Source organism: Gasterosteus aculeatus, chromosome 5, assembly GCF_964276395.1.
Source record: "Gasterosteus aculeatus chromosome 5, fGasAcu3.hap1.1, whole genome shotgun sequence".
Taxonomy (NCBI): domain Eukaryota; kingdom Metazoa; phylum Chordata; class Actinopteri; order Perciformes; family Gasterosteidae; genus Gasterosteus; species Gasterosteus aculeatus.
The window spans coordinates 14,041,460-14,055,680 of record NC_135692.1 but is presented as its reverse complement, the minus strand read 5'-3'; the positions used below and the strand labels follow the sequence as shown (position 1 = coordinate 14,055,680).

At 45.1% G+C, this 14,221-nt stretch overlaps 1 protein-coding gene across 3 annotated transcripts; it reads left to right on the top strand.

The window, feature by feature from the left end:
- The first annotated feature begins 302 nt into the window (after positions 1-302).
- Positions 303-13,014, top strand: pth3r (parathyroid hormone 3 receptor). Of its 3 annotated transcripts, none has more exons than XM_078103585.1 (13): positions 303-536; positions 2,155-2,260; positions 3,124-3,234; positions 9,566-9,690; positions 9,848-9,939; positions 10,041-10,194; positions 10,280-10,433; positions 10,523-10,583; positions 10,673-10,739; positions 10,820-10,914; positions 10,994-11,135; positions 11,635-11,676; positions 11,790-13,014. In XM_078103585.1, the coding sequence occupies exons 1-13, from the start codon at positions 468-470 to the stop codon at positions 12,246-12,248; spliced, it is 1,677 nt and encodes a 558-aa protein (XP_077959711.1). In that variant the 5' UTR covers positions 303-467; the 3' UTR covers positions 12,249-13,014. The 3 variants fall into 3 exon arrangements, with proteins under 3 accessions (XP_077959711.1, XP_040032142.2, XP_040032141.2); XM_040176208.2 differs by having other exon boundaries at positions 9,845-9,939; XM_040176207.2 differs by lacking the exon at positions 303-536 and having other exon boundaries at positions 1,936-2,260; positions 9,845-9,939.
- The last annotated feature ends 1,207 nt before the right edge of the window (positions 13,015-14,221 follow it).

Here is a 14,221-nt window from a genome sequence, read left to right as displayed (position 1 = left end):
CACTCAGTCTGGAACGAGATAAGAGCAGAACGGCAGCAACAGTCAGGTGAGCAGACACTCAGACAGATGACCACTGCAGGGAGCACAAAGAGTTAAGTGAGACGAAGCCACAGCCAATCAAGGCCAACTGTCTCTGATGGACGACAGTCCAAAGCCCCGTAGAAGGAGGAGAATTCGTCCACGGTGCTTCACAGTGCGTCTCTTCTCACATACTGGCGGACCTTTATGGTCTTTCTCAAACGGGGTTAGTGACGCCCACTGAGCCTCTGCAGAGAAGAGACATTTTTAAAGGATTGTTTAAAAAGATCCCAACGCCCAAGAAGATACTAAAATTGGCCGACGAAGATAAAAATAACTACGACATGTAGGTACAACTTTGGGATACAAGTTCCTTCAATTCCACCCGTGGAGGACAAGATGATCTGACGGTGATTGAACGTCCTGTTTGAGTCGACAGCTGAGAAGACATGATGCTGTCTGCACAGGGAACTGGTGCATTGGCTCTTTTCCACAGTGTCATACTGGTGACTGCACTGGTAAGTGCACTCTCCTTGCCCGATGTGTTTAGGTGATTTAGTTGTTGATGAAGTTTCTTTTTATTTTTCTTTATAGCTTTAGTTCCTCGAGTTAGACATGAATGTTTGCAAAAAATCGTGTTTTATTATTTATGCAAACCTGTTCTCAGGAATCTTATTTGATTCAGATAATGATAGATACATTAAACTTCTTGAAATTATGGGAAAATCCCCATCTTAAATAATAGGCACACAGAAATTCTCAGTGTCTTTGTCCTGTGTGTGAAGAAATGGCTTTTATGTTCTAAAAGTGTTCACACAGTAGCATCATATCTTACACTATAACATTATACTGAGTCAGAAATAATGCTCCCATGCAGCTGCACTTTGAGCTCAAATGTAGAAAATGTCATCTATCCGTGACTTTCTTTCATCGTTTGAATATCTGGAATTAGATTCATCTCGTGCTTCAGGGGAAATCTTCCAGCCATTGATCAACAAGACTGACAACAGATTAGATGATGGATATTTTACTTTTCAGAACAATGAGGGGATACGGAATATGGTTCTTTGCAGCAACTATTACTGCAAACTTTCCTCCAAATCCTCATGCCCAAAAATGAGCCACTAAACAAGTTGGGAATTGCAAAGGTTAAACACATACAAAGAAACGCACACACAAAACGACGCCTGTGACCTTTCACCCACTGAGGCCCGACGCTCATCTCTTCGTCGTCCTCGGGTCGATCCTGAGAGCCTCGGGCCGGCGTACAACCTCCCGCTTGCGAACCCCGAAAATCACTTTGCATGAAGCAAAGGCGTGAGGGGTCAGATTTAATTACGACACAAAGGCGAGCGGCTGTCCAGCCCTGATTGTTTTATTGACACTTCCCGTTCGTCAGCATGACCCCCCCCACCCTCGCGCGCCAAGAAAAGTGAACGACTTCTCTCCATCGACTTGCATTTATTGAATTTTGAATATGTGTTGTGGAGGCAGAGCCTTTGTTTGACATCTTGAATAACTAATTGTGGTCCTGCATAATCGACACGGTCCAGAGTGTTTCCACGGACGGTCCATTATTCAACAAGTGGTTTGACCTGCTCAATATGTCTGCATTGGCTTTCCATCCCAACGCAAATTGTGTTGTGAGTGTTGCAATCCTGGGCATTACTGTATTGGTGAACACCATCGGCTTGTTTCTGCTTCTGCCTTGTGAAAGGCACCCAGTAACACAAAGCTGCCTGTGTAGAGCAGCTCTCGGCAGCATGGCGGGCTGAGGACAAGGCCCCCGTGTGGCCCCTGTGGGAGGGGGGGGGGGGGGGGGGGGGGGGGGCGTCCCGCCGCTGGGGAAAGGGGTTGGCGAGGGATCATGACATACCGCACCCGCGCACAACTATTTCATGACACATGGAGGAAGTGCATCAGATCCTCACGAGGGTTTTGTTGTTTCCCGAGCGGGAAACAGGGAGAATTTCTTAATTCAATGTGTTTTGAAATATAAATACATGTGAGAGTGGCGTGGCTGCTGAGATGAGCGGATGTTTGACTTCAGGCTTGGACAAATGCCGAACACTACACAGCATCCCTCATGTTGTTGCCTTCACAACTTGTCTTGTCTCTCTCATCCGCCCTGCACAGATAGACTCTGACGATGTCATCACGCGAGATGAGCAGATCTACGTTCTGATTGGTGCTCACGCAAAGTGTGAGAGGAGCATCAAGGCGCATATGTCCTTGGTTAAAGGTTTGTGTGCAGCTTTTAAAAAAGTTGTTACCCTGTCAAAAGGTCACAGCATCTGCAGGTCTTTAAAAGAAATCTGCAAGAAAAATGATAGCTAGCCCCCAAACATGTACAATCATTTTTAACATTTTATATATTTATTTTACATCCATCTATAAAATCCCATTTAAGCTTTCACTGAGGGTAAAACGTTAATATTGGGAATATGTTCATTTTGCTGTCTGGGTAAAGGTTGTTTCTCCTTTAAATGTAAAAAATCTCCCCTTATAAAAAGTACTATCGAGCACATCCACTGTAAACACAAAGTCAGTGAGTGCATGTCCAACAAATGCGTAATCAGATACCGTATTTATCATATTATTTAGTTATTTTAGGATCAGATACAACACCCATGCAATATCCTGCTGAGCATTATCTCTGTGATTACGATTTAAGTGCAGACAATAGCGGCCCATTTTTCACTCACATGATGACGTAGAAGCTGATAATAAATTACCTCACTGATCAGTTTGGAGAGGAATTATGTCAGATGGAGCCTCAGTTTGAAGGCTATAATAATAATAATATGTAGAAAAATACAAGATGGCAAGTGTTACATTGAAACCCATAAACCTGTGATGTAGGTTGTATTTTTTAAACATAATTACTTTACTAGTCTTAATGTCAGTGGGGTGGATATTTTCACTCAATGTGAATGCAATTTTGAAAAACCGTACCATTCACATGATATGCTACGTTACACGTTGCACTACCTGCTCCGTTGGCTCAACATTCAGTGATTAGCAGAAGTACACTCTGGTGAATTTTCTTTACATAAGTAAACATATGAATTTTCAACTAACAGCTGTTTGCCCTTACGTGTGCAGAAGGTGACTGCGTCCCCGAGTGGGACGGGATCATCTGCTGGCCGCGGAGCCGAGCGGGTCAGCTGGTGTCAGTTCTGTGTCCACAGTACATCTACGACTTCAACCACGGAGGTGGGACGCCTCAAAACACACTAACGAGCCGACTTTGTCACAGGCCGGCTCATAGCCTGTGGCAAGAATGAGGGGACACAAACACCAAGTATAGGCCAATCAAAAGAAGAGTTTATTATAAATCAAAAACTAGTAACTTTAAACAAAGAAAAGGAATGAGGTGTGCGAATGTCATAGTGTAAGGTGTATGTAAGGTGCATGGTTGAGTGAACCTGTATGTGTAAACATGACTGAGTGTGAACAACGTAAAACCTTCAGAGGAACAAACAAAACAGGAACATACCTGGAGGAGCAGAGAGCAAGAGAGAAGTGGTTAGAGGCCTTCTTATACCTAGAGCCCAGGTGGCTCCAATCGCTAAAGACCCTCCTCTGCCTGCAGGAGGAACCGCCCCTGCAAGGCCGAGGAGGAGCCGTGACACCCCCCTCCTTAAGATGAGGGTCCAACCCTCAGCCCCAAAATTTGGCCCACATTGAAAACAATCCAAACAGTTCCCTCAAAATACAACAAAAGAAATACCCGTCCTGGCTCCTAACAGTCACCCTGTGTCCCCCGCCTGACTGTCCATACCTCAAACTCTGCAGCCCTGGTACCTAGGGAGCAAATTAAGAGAAAAGAGGCGCAGACAACCCGTAGGGGTCAACAGAAAGAACATACCAACTAGGTTACAGGAGCACGGGACAGAGCGTCAGCAATGATATTATCCTTGCCACTAATATGTCTAATATCAAGGTTGAACGGTTGCAGGAACAAAGCCCAACGCATCAAACGCTGGTTGGGATTTTGCAAGGACTTCAAAAAAATGAGGGGGTTGTGGTCAGTGAAAACAGTTAAAGGGGTCAAACCGGAACCAACATAGACCTCGAAGTGCTGTAGAGCCCAAATGAGACCTAAAGCCTCCTTTTCAATCACAGAATAGTTCTGCTGATACTTATTAAATTTCCGGGAGAAGAAACTGACTGGACACTCAACTTGGTCATCATTTTCCTGGAGAAGCACAGCCCCAGCACCGATTTGACTGGCATCTACCTGTAATTTAAAAGGTTTCTCGAAATTTGGTGCTGCCAACACAGGCGACAAACACAGAAGAGCCTTAACTGCATCAAATGCCTCTTGACAATGGGTGGACCAGATGAATTCAGCTTTAGCCTTCAACAAATTTGTCAGTGGGGACACTACTACCGAAAAGTTTTTACAGAAAGCACGGTAGTACCCCGCCATTCCCAGGAAGCGCATGAGTTCCTTCTTTGTAGAGGGCTGTGGAAACTGCTTCACAGCCTGGACTTTTGCTTCCACGGGACAAACAAAACCCTGACCAACCACCTTGCCTGAGTATGTGACTGTAGCTTTGGCAAACTCACACTTTGCCAAATTGATGGTCAACCTGGCCCACACCAGTCTTTGAAACAAGGCTTGCACTCTGCAGATATGCTCCTCCCATGAGTCAGAGTAGACGACCACGTCATCCAAATATACGGCACAGCCTTCCAGACCTGAGACCACACGATTCATCAGCCGTTGGAAGGTGGCTGGAGCATTCCGCAAACCGAAAGGCATCACTGTGTACGAGAATAAGCCAAATGGTGTTATAAAAGCAGCAATCTCACCAGCCCTTTTGGTAAGGGGCACTTGCCAATATCCCTTTAAAAGATCAAATTTGCTAACAAACTTTGCAGACCCAACTTGATCAATACAATCCTCCATCCTAGGAAGAGGGTAAAGGTCTGCTTTGGTAACATTGTTAATTTTTCTATAATCAGTGCAGGGTCTGAAAGTGGAATCAGACTTTTTTACAAGAAGACAGGGGGAAGCCCAATCGGAACAACATGGCTCAGCAATACCATTGTCCAACATATACTGTACCTCTGTTTCCAATTTTAGTCTCTTCTCAGGTACACGGTAAAATCTCTGTTTGATAGGCTTCGCATCTCCGATGTCTATGTCATGCTCTAGTAAATGGGTTTGTGATGGAGTGTCAGAAAACAAAACATTGTAGTTTCTAATTAGAGTTACCAATTCATCACGTTTCTCCAAATCTAAATGATCTACCAAAACCCCAAGGTTCTGCAAAGTCTGGGAGTTTTTCAACTGACCCTGCAGGACTTCATCAGAAACCCTAATGACCTCCTCCTCTCCCCCATCCACAAAGTTTAAGCCACAAGATACAGTGACTGGAGCAGCAGTCAACGCTGACTTCACTACTCGAGTTCCCTCCACTTTGCTTTGATCACGGGAGTGATAACATTTTAACAGGTTCACATGGCATAATTTAGAGGACTTCCTATACCCCGGAGTTTCAATAAGATAGTTCAAATCTGACACTTTGCGCAACACATTAAAAGGACCACAGTATTTTGCCTGAAAAGGTGAACTTACAAGAGGCAAAAGAGCAAGTACACGATCACCGGGAGTAAACTCACGCAACTCCGCCTGTCGGTCATATCTCAATTTCATTTTCTTTTGAGAACATTTTAGCTTTTCTTTCGCCAGTTCTCCAGCTCTATACAACTTCAGCCTAAATCCATTTACATAGTCAATGAGGTTCCGAGGTGGTTCTTCAGGCAAACAACCATCCTGCAGCACTGCTAAAGGCCCCCGTACCTTATGACCAAACACCAAATCATTTGGGCTGAACCCTGTGCTCTCCTGTACTACCTCACGAGCAGATAGTAGTAACCAAGGTAACCCCTCCTCCCAATCTGCAGACAGTTCTGTACAGTACGAACGAAGCAAAGATTTTAAAGTTTGGTGAAATCGTTCCAAAGCTCCCTGGCTCTGGGCATGGAACGCAGTAGACTTGTTGTGTTTAACTTTTAGCTGTTTGAGAACCTGAGCAAATAAATGGGAGGTAAAGTTAGAACCCCGATCTGACTGGATGATTTTTGGAATTCCAAATGTAGAAATGAATTGAGTTAATGCTTTAACTACTGCTTTTGAAGTTATGGTACGCAAGGGAAAAGCTGCCGGATATCTCGTTGCGTGACACATAACAGTTAATAAGTAGTTATGACCTGACTTAGACCGTGGTAAAGGCCCAACACAATCGATAATAAGATGCTCAAAAGGTTGTCCTATGGCTGGTATTGGATACAAAGGAGCTGGCTTCACAACCTGGTTTGGCTTGCTTGTGCGCTGACACGTAGGACAAGTTTTAATAAACTGAGCTACAGCTCGCTTTAAACGAGGCCAGAAAAAATGCCTGAGTATGCGATCATAAGTTTTACGAACACCCATGTGACCTGCCACCTCACCATGTGAAGTTTGCAACACTTTGTTCCGCAAAACAGTAGGTACAACTATCTGAAAAACTGGTTCGCCTAGACCCTGAACAGAGTGTGGAACCCATTTCCTGACCAACAGTCCCTCAAGAAGAAAATAGCACTGAGCATTATTCCTCACCGCTGCCTCAGGAACAACTCTATCAAACAGATCAGTTAAGGTAGTATCGGCCTTTTGCTCAGCTATCAATGACTCTCTAGAACTAGTCAACTGTTCAGTTTGGAGTTTAACTGGCAACTCGAGACTTTCTGGCTTACTCTCAATCTTCTTGAGTGCGGCAGAGCGGGTAACAGCACACCCTGGAAATACCTCAGGAGACACACAACTGTATTCTGGAGATACCTTTGCAGGGGGCACTGAAGGTTGCTTCTTAAAGATGTTTATTTTGCCATCCGCCCACACCTTACTACCTGCCAAGTCATTCCCCAGAATCATGTGTATTCCCTCTACTGGCAACTGGGGTCTAACCCCAACCGCTACATCACCCGCTACCAGACCACATTTTAGAGTTACTACATGTAAAGGGGAAGAGAATGGAACTAAACCCATGCCACGTACCATTACACAACTGCCAGTATCAGACACCTTAGAGAAAGGCAAAATGGACTCCAAAATAAAAGAATCCAAAGCTCCAGTGTCTCTCAAGATCCTAATTGGAACATTGTGGTTGCCATCTACCAGCGACACCACACCATCCGAAACAAAAGCTGAAAAGTCACCTTGGTGAGATTGAGAACCAAACTCAACTTTTGGCTGAAAAAACTCACCCTGATGGTCAGAGGCTGTACCAGAAACGGCCATCACAGCCGGTTTAGCTTGAGCTAACTTCTTTGATCTAAGTAACGGACAATCTTTCTTCCAATGTCCTTCAACTAAACAGTAGCGACAGGTATTATCTTTTAATGGTGCTTTAGGTCCCCCAAAACCAAACTTCTGTGGCCTTTGGAACGAAGCTCCAGAAAAAGGTGACTTACTATTCCTAGGAGTAAAGTTTTTAAAGTGCATATCACTATTTGACTCAAAATGACTTTTATGGGTTAACCTGTGCTCATCTGCAAGGACTGCTGCATCACTTGGCGACTTAACTTTTCGCTCATTAATGTATGTAGCAACCTGGTCAGATACAGAGTTTTTGAACTGTTCTAACACGATCAAGTTAGACAGATCCTCAAAAGTACTAGCTTCAGAAGCTGTACACCAACGATTAAATGCAGAAGTCAAATCGCGAACAAATTCAGAATAAGTCTGCGAATCTTGTTTCTTCCTGTAACGAAAACGTTGACGATATGCCTCTGGTACGAGCTCGTAGACCTTCAGAACTGCCGATTTAACTTTAGCATAAACTTTACTGTCAGCTACACTCAGTGCTGAAAAAGCCTCACGTGCCTTACCTGTAAGTGCACATTGCAACAACATAGTCATGTCCAGATCTGACCAAGCTCTAGCTTCTGCAATACGATCAAATAGCGTAAAGTATGTGTCTGGATCTGACTCATCAAATTTAGGCAACAAACGAAGATTCTGTGAAACGTCAAACTGTTGTACTCCTTCTGGTCTATTGACATTCCGCAATCGTGCTATCTCTAACTGCATTTGCAACAGCTCCCGCTGCTGCTCAAAAGTTAATGAAAGGCTAGACTGAAAACTTGCACCCTCACTAACAGAGTTATCCCAAAGAACACCTATTTCTCTAAGACCCTGCTTTAATCTAGCTTTGACAGACTCTTTAAGTTTTCCATCATCAATCTCAATCTTATAATGGTCAGCAATTTCAATTAACTGCTCCTTAGTACACAATTCCAAAGCTACCTCTGAAGGAGTTTGAACAAAACCACTTAGAATAGAAGCCATTTTCCTCAACCAATACAACTATTACCAACTCTGAGGGAAAAAAAAAATGTACACAATTCACCTACTGCCAGTCTGGGTTTAAGGACAGGAGCCACACCCCACTATTCTCCAAAAAAAACTAACTAACTGGCCCCTAGTCTTCGTGCAGTCACATGTGGTGGGTTTTTATGCACACAAAACCAGCAGAGTGGAAAGACAACCAGAAGCTGGCTGCCCCCCCACATCCACGGAGGTGCTCCCGAGCCGATGTAGGGGAAAAGGAAACAAGGGAAGCTCTACCCACGTTCACTGCCACCTAAAACAAAAACACCACGAGCCTCCTATTGATACTCGCTGATAAGCCTCAAAAGGAGAGGACTCCCATCTGAACAAAACCCCAGAAAAAGCAGAGTGAATTGTGAACTCAAACTATAAAGCTAACCAAACAAAAGGAAGACCTGGCTCTCAATGCTCTCTCCAACAATATTGGCCAAACTAAAGCATCCCCTCAAACAAAAAGTTTGGCAATCTAACCTAACATGATTAACCCAAGTTAACTACAAAACAATAATCAACATGAACCAAACTTCAAGTAAACAAATATAATCAATGACAAAGCCAAAACAATCTAGACAAAACCTTAACCAAATAAGGCAAACTATTAGAGTACTCAAATACTAACGACTAAAGTATAATTAACTTTAACTTAAGGACGAGCCCCCATTTGTCACAGGCCGGCTCATAGCCTGTGGCAAGAATGAGGGGACACAAACACCAAGTATAGGCCAATCAAAAGAAGAGTTTATTATAAATCAAAAACTAGTAACTTTAAACAAAGAAAAGGAATGAGGTGTGCGAATGTCATAGTGTAAGGTGTATGTAAGGTGCATGGTTGAGTGAACCTGTATGTGTAAACATGACTGAGGGTGAACAACGTAAAACCTTCAGAGGAACAAACAAAACAGGAACATACCTGGAGGAGCAGAGAGCAAGAGAGAAGTGGTTAGAGGCCTTCTTATACCTAGAGCCCAGGTGGCTCCAATCGCTAAAGACCCTCCTCTGCCTGCAGGAGGAACCGCCCCTGCAAGGCCGAGGAGGAGCCGTGACAACTTCTTCCTCAGTCTTACTCAGGCTCCTTTGGGAGGAACCGCGAGTGTGATGCTTCTGCATCACAGACCAGATGTGCTGATGTTGTCCATGTGCCCCCCCCCCCCTTCCCCAAAGGCCAAGCCTATCGGCAGTGTGACGCCGCGGGGAGCTGGGAGCAGGTGCCCAGTATCAACCGCACTTGGGCCAACTACAGCGAGTGCACCGCGTACCTGACCTCCAACCACCGGAGCCAGGAGGAGGTACGCACACGCGTGCGTTTGTCCCGATGTGAATGTTGGCACGGATGTGCAGAATGAAGCCGTTTGGCCCCGTTGTTGGCTTTCACCATGCTGACCCCGGTGTTTTTCTGGCGAGTGGCGAGGACACTCTGACCGTGTCTTGGTTTCGCTTCAGAAGGTGTTTGAGAGACTCCACCTCATGTACACCGTCGGCTACTCCATTTCTCTCGCGTCCCTTTCGGTGGCCGTCTCCATCCTCGGCTACTTCAAGTGAGGAACTAAAACACGGACCACAACTCCGCCCTCAAAAGCGTTGTTGTGACTTATCTCGTCTTCCGGGTTACTGAAATAAATTGTCCACAATCTTTCAGGCGCCTTCACTGCACGCGTAATTACATCCACATTCACCTCTTCGCCTCCTTCATCTGCCGAGCAGTCAGCATCTTTGTGAAGGACGCCGTGCTCCACTCCATGTCTGAAGACAGGGACGACGAGACTGGTTTCGCCGCACAGAAGTCCCACACGGTAAACGTGATGGTTTCACATCCACTGTTTCAGCGGCTTCCGGCCTGTTTAAACGTTCCCTTCGCGTTCCGCTCTGTGTCCTCAGGCCGGCTGTAAACTCGCTGTGACTCTCTTCCTCTATTTCCTGGCGACCAATCACTACTGGATCCTGGTGGAGGGGTTGTACCTACACAGCCTCATCTTCATGGCCTTCCTCTCTGACAAGAGCTACCTGTGGGCCCTGACCATCATCGGTTGGGGTAAGCTGGTCGAGTGGGATTACCTGTGGTCACAAGTAGAGCTGACAACGATTTAAAAATGTGTTTTTTCTTCTCTCCGCTCGTCTCAGGTGCTCCGTCTGTGTTCGTGTCCATCTGGGTCAGTGCTCGAGCGTCGCTGGCAGACACACAGTGAGTCATGTGGTGCATTTATTTGTCTAATATCCGCGTGACTCGGGCATCACAAAAGCTCGCTTTAACTCTTCTGTCTCCTCTTTCAGATGTTGGGACATCAGTGCAGGAAACCTGAAGTGGATCTATCAAGTTCCCATCCTGGCAGCCATTGTTGTAAGAAAATATTTACATGTTCAAGACATGAAAGGGTATCTGACATTATTTAACCGTGGTCCCATTAAACGCCTCCCCAGGTGAATTTCCTCCTCTTCCTCAACATAATACGTGTTCTGGCCTCCAAACTGTGGGAAACTAACACTGGTAAATTGGATCCTCGGAAGCAATACCGGTAAAGTTTTTCCTTGAGGATCTCATAAAATGATGCCACCGTCCTCGGACATGAGTTTCACATCAACGTTAATCTGCAGGAAGCTGCTCAAGTCCACACTGGTCCTCATGCCCTTGTTTGGGGTCCACTACATGGTGTTCATGGCTCTGCCCTACACGGAGGTCACCGGGCTGCTGTGGCAGGTGCAGATGCATTATGAGATGTTCTTCAATTCCTCCCAGGTAAGAAAGAACATTTATGAACCTAAACTGGCACTTCTGACTTTTCTGATGATTTAAAAAAATATGTTTTAAACAAATACCAATGTGAAATCGGAATTGTTTATAAACTCAAAGCAATGGTTGAACATTTCAGGGAAACACACCTGTTTGCTTTCTTTTGTTTGATATAACTGTAATATATTTGTTGGATGTGAAGCTACAGCCAGCAGCTGCTTAGCTTAGCATTTAGTCCTTTGAGTCCTTTTAAGAATTATTTTCCTCCACAGATGATATGATATGTTACTTAGGAAAGTTCTCAGTAAAGAGTCACCCTATGCTAAGCTAAGCTAAGCTACATGTCTGCTAGCTGCAGCTTCATATTTAGCACATAACCTTTACAGTGGTATTGATCTTCTTCTAGAAAGAAAGCAGGCGTATTATTTCCGTCTTTACTTTGTCGGTTTCAAATGCAAAACGAAATTGCGGCCAACTTCTAATCTCTCAATTTCCTTTTCTTCAGGGTTTTTTTGTGGCATTTATCTACTGTTTCTGCAACGGAGAGGTAACAAATCCCTTATTCATAAATCCATCCATCCCTTATTCACAAAGAGTGATCTGCTGATCGGCCAAAAACGAAACACAACTTCCCGCCTGACTCCCTCTTCTCGTTCTCAGGTGCAGGCAGAGGTGAAGAAGGCGTGGCTGAGACGCAGCCTCACGCTGGACATCCGGCAGAAGGCCAGGATGACCAGCAGCGCGGGCAGCTGTTACTACGGCATGATGTCCCACACCGCCACCCACAGCGTCAGCCTGTCCGCCGCCAATCCCAGGGCCCTTTCCCTCGCCGGGGCCGCAGCCCGAGCGCCAGGGGTCAGGCCGCCGCGCCACAGCCCTCTCAACCCGCATTTCGGCCTGCCCGGGTATGTGCCCGGCGGGGCTGAGGCCTCCGGGCCCAAACAGGAGCCAGGTGACGGAGAACCAGCGGCGACGGAGTCTGGGGTTGTTGCCAGGCGTGCCGGAGCCGGTGGAGGAAACCCCGATGCCAAAAGTCACGGAGCTCCGCCAGCTCCAACCGCTGGAGAGGAAGTTCAAGGAAGCGGCCTTTCCCTGAAGGAGCTGGAGACCGCCTTGTGATCGTTTTGTATACGTTTAGACGGATGCGCATAAATGGCGTGGTGGACTCAGCCTGGGATGAACTGCTCATCTTCAACCGGGCTCTATTTGGATTTCAGTCAGGGGAGACTTCACATGCCCGCCCGGATCAGAACTGTGACTATTATTCAGCGATTAGACTTCGCCGTCCCGACAGATTTACGAGGGGGGGAAGGAGCCAGAAAAAAATGTGCTAAAACCGGCCAGTCAGCGGGATTGAAATGAATGGACACAAACAAAGAAGAGACTAGATTTAATATTTGTGTTGTTTTGTCAACATGTTACTGATGGATTTCTTGTAGATCTATTTAAATGTGCGTAATATAAACATAAATGTTTATGTGCTTTCATTTAATGTGTAACTCCTGTGAACAGCTGGATAATCTGTGGGTTTGATCCTTTCCAGCAGTCAGACAGCCTGTCTAGACAGGCGAGGTCTTTCAACACCTTTCTTGTTGTCCATCTTGCATGACGTCGCCCTCGGAGGCCGAACCCCCAACCCCTTCCTCCGTTTAACCTCTGACCCCCCCGAAAGCCGTCGCAACACCGTCCGGAATTTCACACGCCGCCCTCGGGCTTCTGCTCCGAGCCGGAGGCACCTCCGCCGCTTGTAGACCTCGTGTGTGAGTGACAAACCCGCAGCGCAAAACACCGGTATTTAGGGAGGAATTAGGGAGGCATGCAAAGTGAAAGATGTGTTAATGTTTTGCATGTAGGCCTCGTTTGCTCTAATAAAGGGAATTCAATCAAAGCGATCTGAATTCGATTGAATCACTGCTTCTTTGATGTCAGAAAAACGGTGTAAACTCAGGGCAAAACCTTCGTCGTGTTTAAAACAAATTACATTAAAATACTGTTAAATTAAAAAACTGTTTAGAAAGGAGGTTCAGGTCATCTGAAGTACATAAAGTGGATTATTGTGCTACTGGAAGGGATTATATTAGTGTATCTTTGTTGTTTTCATGCCCATAATGTTCTACACACGGATTTATCAAACACCAACCGTCACACAAAAGCAAAACTCACTTTATATAATAATGCATCGCAAACAAAGAACTTTGTCTCTAATCCAAAACTCGGAAATTAAAATCTGCCAAAAAATAGGTACCTTTTTAAGAGCCAACCACACAGAAGAACCCATCACAAATGATGTTATTAAAAAACGTGCCTGTAAATCATCATACATTGAGCCATAAAACTGCAATCTGCATATTGCATCTTGTTAGTCCTAAACCTCATTTTAGATTAAAGATTATAACTGAGCATTTCCCGGCTCTCAACACATAATACGAGGCATTGAAAACATACGGAGGAGCGGACACGGATTCGCATGAGTGATTGCTCCTGCACAAAAAGACCAACCCCCACCCGGCAACCAGCTGTCAGGTCGGAGGAGGAGAGGTTGGGGACCAGAGGGTCACCATTTGATGCCCCTCCAATCGGTTCCGTTGGCTCGGGATCCTCGGCATCCTCCTCTGGTGGCATGAGAAGGCAAAAGCAGGGGAGGGGGGGAGAGTGAACCGGAAATGACAGAAGGTGGAAAGGACCCGACTTGATGGCGATGGTGGTGCAGCTGGAAGTGATGATGTCACCGTCATTGCACTTTAAAACCATTTATAGAATGGCTCAATGAACAAGAACTTTAACTCATTTTCAACGTATAATCACAAGTGCAAAATGTTCTTTGACGAGAAAGTATAAATTAGAATGTATTGAAATGTGTAATGAAATAAGAAATAGAGAAAGACCCACACAGAATTATGTACAGCCTTGTTCCAACTCTTTTTGGAAGCTGTTTAAAAAAACACCATTTAATTAAACTGAAATATTTAGTGTAGCATATTTGACATTTTTTCTAAATTGTATGTTGACCTTAAATTTTCTGTTGATTTGAATAATAATATAAAAAGATGATACATACAAGACGTGTTTGATACTTGATAAATTCTTAGCAC

What these genes read in the sequence shown, in the direction of transcription:
- pth3r (XM_040176207.2), top strand. Translation starts at nt 2,047, where the DNA reads ATGAGCGGATGTTTGACTTCAGGCTTGGACAAATGCCGAACACTACAC. An exon ending in CTACGACTTCAACCACGGAG is followed by an intron (nt 3,235 to 9,565) that starts GTGGGACGCCTC and finishes CCTTCCCCAAAG; the next exon opens with GCCAAGCCTATCGGCAGTGT. An exon ending in CCTGACCATCATCGGTTGGG is followed by an intron (nt 10,434 to 10,522) that starts GTAAGCTGGTCG and finishes CGCTCGTCTCAG; the next exon opens with GTGCTCCGTCTGTGTTCGTG.